This window comes from Penaeus japonicus, unplaced genomic scaffold (assembly GCF_977035675.1).
Source record: "Penaeus japonicus unplaced genomic scaffold, GWHDUDI00000001_assembly GWHDUDI00000013, whole genome shotgun sequence".
Classification (NCBI taxonomy): domain Eukaryota; kingdom Metazoa; phylum Arthropoda; class Malacostraca; order Decapoda; family Penaeidae; genus Penaeus; species Penaeus japonicus.
Window position 1 is genome coordinate 3,521,284 of NW_028234415.1, and position 5,000 is coordinate 3,526,283.

General features: G+C 34.3%; 2 protein-coding genes across 7 annotated transcripts in view; both read right to left on the bottom strand.

Moving 5' to 3' along the window:
- Window positions 1–5,000, bottom strand: part of bif (protein phosphatase 1-binding protein bifocal) — a 110,814-nt gene that overhangs the window by 450 nt on the left and 105,364 nt on the right. For 3 of the 6 annotated variants that reach the window (XR_015191509.1, XR_015191507.1, XM_086543041.1), the window contains 2 exons: window positions 4,272–4,346; window positions 1–3,568 (listed from right to left, as the gene is read on the bottom strand). The exon at window positions 1–3,568 is cut by the window's left edge and continues 450 nt beyond it. Coding sequence is in view for 2 of the 6 variants with exons in the window: in XM_086543041.1 (XP_086399167.1) it covers window positions 4,312–4,346 (35 nt within the window). In the remaining 4 variants the exon portion in view is untranslated. The remainder of the gene's footprint in view (window positions 3,569–4,271; window positions 4,347–5,000) is intronic. The other 3 variants (XR_015191510.1, XR_015191508.1, XM_086543040.1) reach the window with 1 other exon arrangement.
- Window positions 4,353–5,000, bottom strand: part of LOC147470580 (uncharacterized) — a 2,134-nt gene continuing 1,486 nt past the window's right edge. Inside the window, exon 1 of the mRNA XM_086543042.1 lies at window positions 4,353–5,000. This exon is cut by the window's right edge and continues 1,486 nt beyond it. Within this exon, the coding sequence (XP_086399168.1) occupies window positions 4,452–5,000 (549 nt within the window). The 3' untranslated portion in view covers window positions 4,353–4,451.

Here is a 5,000-nt window from a genome sequence, read left to right on the forward strand (position 1 = left end):
CTCCATTTATGTGAGTGAGGAGAGATATATCATATATCATATAATACATACATTATATATATATATATATATATATATATATATATATATATATATATATATATATATATATATATATATATATATATATATATATATACACACACACACACACAAAATATGCATATACATAAATGGATGGATGGAAACGCAAGAGTTCACTCTCCTAGAATATACAATGCACCATAATACATGGAAAGTTTTCAAGTGAACATGTACAGAAGATCTCCACACATGACAGCAAGTCTACATAACATTTCATCTGACATGACATGGCCTGATCCTGGTCTACAATAACACAACACAGGAAATGTACTCATGTACTGACCTATGTTTCCAATATACCATAAAGGAGACATATGAATGACTTATTAACATAAATCCAATTAATAAGAATCATAAGCATACACATATGAAGTACAAAATTGTACCAAAATCTGTACAAAGTTGTATACTTACATTGCAGAATGATACATACATTCATTACTATACAACTATTTTTACATTTCCCATTGGGTCAGCAGAATTATAATGGTATTCCAATCTTGTTTTTGATAGTTTTTGCTGAACTGGTTTCAAGTAATGTAGGCAATGTAAACTTGTTACTTTAACAACTTATTAGGAACAGTGTGAATTTTATCATCATCTCATCTGTACTGTAGTCCAAAATTTAGCATTTTATAATTATTATGCGTACGAAATATTTCATCAAATGCCGGTAATCTCTCACTTCCTTCCTAATATACACCAGTTTATGGGGAATTCAAAGAATTTACAGCACTAATACACCAGTTATTCTTGGTGCTTTCACCCAGCTTGGAATAATGTACACTTTATGGGATCTTGTCTTGATATTGTTGAACTACAAAAACAAATGGAATTACCAAAATCGGCTGCCTAATACTTTGTGACAGTCTAACCACTGCTGGACCACAGGCAAGCCTGTTTTAGCATAAAGCATTAGAAATTAAGTAGGAGAGAACTGACAGACTATAGTAGCTAGTAATATATGGCTTAATGCTTGCAAATGGTGATGCAGTATCACGAATGGCTGATGCTTCTATATTATGACAGATTTCAGAAAACAATACAAGACAAGGATGAAGTGTACAATTTGTAAAAACTTCACAACATGGGAAGTGTTTCTTTCAGTAATGGTGAAAGCATTTTCATTTTAGAAACTCCAAACAAGTGCTGCAGCTCAAACTCAGCAAACTAATCGAGTGATAATCATTAGATTCATCTTTATTTTTACACCAACTTGGGCAGTAACTCCCTTATGGCATTGCACTTTTGCACTTGTCTAATAATGTCTCATTACTTTATTACAAATATATTTCTCTCTGCACACATACATTCTAAAGCATCACCATGAGTTTTATCTATGCAAATGCATGTGTTATACAATAGCACACACATATACATACACATTAGACACATGTTCTGCAAACTTCCTGAATTCAAATTATTGTACATTTTTCAATTCCCAATCCAAATCTTGGGAAAAAATAAAACTGTAACTGCAAAATATAAAGATAGAGAGGGAGAAGATAGCACTCTTTCAAGAAAAAAAAAAAGTATTGCAAAATTAGCAACGCTATCTGAGTGACAGCTGTATTAACAAATTTATCATTACAGAAAGCATTTCCATACTCTGGCCAGTTGTCAATGTTATGTTGTTGTCTTTCCACCTTTATTAATATATTTGACATCTTATTTCGAATGTTGCAAAAGGTATCCACAAATCTGTAAAAAGTTACACCTCTATGAATAACCAATGACAGGAGAGAGAAACATCAGTTGGTGTCAATCACTTTTCAAAAACTAAAATATCTCTCCACTGTGTCCAGCTTTGAACTATTTGCATAATTTCATGACAAAACTGAATAAGTTGTTATGCACAACTAATACAGGTCAGGAATGATTTCTTCCGTCACATGATCTTTTAACTTCATGGCCCAGGTTCCCTAAAACTGACGGAACTGCAAAACATGACAACAGAAGAATATTACAGAGGACTACAAAATTCTGAATGATCTTAGGAATAGTCTACATTTTTTTTTTTATGGACAATAAATCTAACTTTTTTTAAATACCATTCATTCTACAATGAGGAATCAGGGCAAAGCATTTTTCCTTTTTTTCTTCTTTGATAATCATGAGTGTGCGCTTAATGCCCTCATTGCTACATTCTGTCTGACTGTAAGAGAAAAAAAGAAGGGAAGAGAAGGAGGAAAAAAATACATATGGTGTATATTTACAATCATGGGAAAAAAATGGCCCCCAGGTAGGAATGACTCGCGGAAGATTATCAACCTACGAAGATGATATACGATCATCCGATATTTTTATTTTTCTGGTTAAATCAAAGTGAGTTACAATCACTGAAAAAAATAAAGATTATTAAATACACTAAACTTTGCTACATATGTATGAAAAATGTGTCATATCTACAGTTAAAAGTAAAGAAGTTCACAAACAATATCTTTGATGACACCGTAAAAAGGATCATCACGACTGATGTTTGTGTGGAATGAGGTTTCGTTGTTAAGCTTTGAGGAAATAGTTGATATTCTTACAACTTCTTCTTTGATTCACTAACAGAAAAAGAATGAAAATATCAACTTTCTTTGAAAAAAAAGAGAGAAAGAAAGTAAGTCATCCTATAACAAGAATTCTTGCATTTTTCTTGGAATACACCTGCTGTTGCACATTGACATGTTTTGTTGTTTTTCTGCACAATGAATGGATAAATTATGATCTGAAACATGTGATAACTTCCAACAGGCCTTTTAATATTGTTTTTAATAAGATTAGATATAAAATTCATTATATATTTAGTGAGCAGTTTGATACAATACAAAAACACAAAACATATAAGCAAACATTTATAAACTGCTTTCCTATTCAATTATCTAAGTAAGACTCATATATTAAAAAATCAATAGTGAACACGTCACAAAATCAGTAAAAAAAAAAAGTTTCCTTTTATACTTCACACTATCCCAAGTAACACAAAAATAACTCCTTATTCATTATTATTCATCACAACAAGAATGCACATATTCATCTTTAGCCAAATGGAATGTAGGAACATTCACATACTGCCCTAAATCATCAAAATGTAGACATGATACTTTAGAACCTATCACAATTACATCATCTTCTAGTGCATGCTGGGCGGTCATTACTGCATAGACTCTATAAACATTTCTGATACAGGGAAGCACAAATTATTGAAGACTTTGATTAAACTGGATGGCAACTGATCAACTCTTTGCAAAGACTTTAATTTGAGCTTGATCCTTGTTAAGTGATCCCACTTAGAAGAGCATATCAGATGTACTTTCAGCACTCCATGTGACAGTTTCAGATTCGTCGGCTGGTCGTAAGTAGTCCTCTTCGACCCTTTCTGATGGAGCAGAAGGGACCGGAGGCGGAGCTTGGACGGGTGGTGGGGTTCGAGACACACCGAGCTCAAAGGTGCTACCAAGCTGGATTTTACTTGGGGTGTAACTCGCCAAGCCACCTGTAAGGGAAAGGGTGGGATGGTTACTACTGCTACAACTACACTAAACCTTAGCCAAGCTTAATCAATTTAGCACAGGCAAGTTCATACCAAGTTAAGGGTGATGTGTACTCTGGATAAGGTATGTTGCTTGTCTATAAAACTTAAATACTTTCTATATTATGAACTTCATTATTCTTGGGACTAAATTATCCTTGTACCCTCATCATGTACTGATTTGGTCACTGAAAAGCAAAACTATTAGCTGTTACTGAGAAGCACATTTCATATCAAAATTAGGAACAAGGAAGCTATTGGAAGCTTGCATTGTAGATATAGCATAGTTTCCTGTCAGAACAATACAGTAAATGAATAGGAAATTTCACAACATTCCACTGGATGCTGTGGACCAGAAAGCTTCCTTCGGGTGTCCTTTTCTTCTAATGCACTATACCTGTGTGTATTTGGACCTTTCCTCTGATATAAAGCAAAGCCACAACAATCCTGTATGAATCTGTTCTTAATAATAATAGTCACTTAAATAATTACTTAAACATAGTACTCTTAAAATAATGCAATAATAATTTTCCTGGAAAGAATGTAACCAGATAATAAGCTTGAGGCATGGCTTCAAAACAGATGCATAAATATCCTTGTGGGAGCAAGCTAAAGAGCTGTATGCTGTAAGCCAATGTAAGCCTAGACTGAACTATAATATACCTACAATCATACCGATGGTTGTCTAGTCACATGAACCCTGAGGTTTACAGTCTAGTGTACTCCTGACATGCATTATCACCTGGAGGGAAGGATACTACATTTATCATATAGAAGTATTGTCACATGCAGCAAAAAATGAAGGAGAAAAAAGGAAGGAAGAGAGTGAGAGAAAAATATCTGACTCTTACAGATTGACCACACATACAATTTTTGTATATGATTTTCTCTCTTGACCTCCTCTCTTGAAATCAGCTGGAGGTCCCTTCCAAGGCACTCTTAGAGACTCATGGTGACTAACAAGACCAACACTTTTTTGTTTGGCTGACAGATCAACTGGAGTGTTATGGGTTACAAGTCCCATATCAACTGTTGTGTTGGGAGTCATCTTTCCCGGCCTATTAATGGCACCTTCTTCAACTGGAATATTTGCTTTACTCTTATGCTGTTTTCGTTGAGGAGGTTCAGCAGGTGTTTGGGACTTCTTGGGGTTAGAAATTGTGTCCTTTGGCAATTTATGAGTACCCTTTTTAGGTAGATCAGAACTCTTCTGTTCTAAGAAAGTTGTTTCAGTTTCTTGCCTCAAAGATCTTCTCTTTCTAACTTGTTTTTCCTTGGGCAATTCATTCTCTAAAGACTTTGAGACATTTTTCTCGGAATGCCTACTTGCTGAAATATTTGCAGCCTCAGTGTTTACTTCTAAGTTCCAATACTCCTGAACTTTCCCATGACCAGT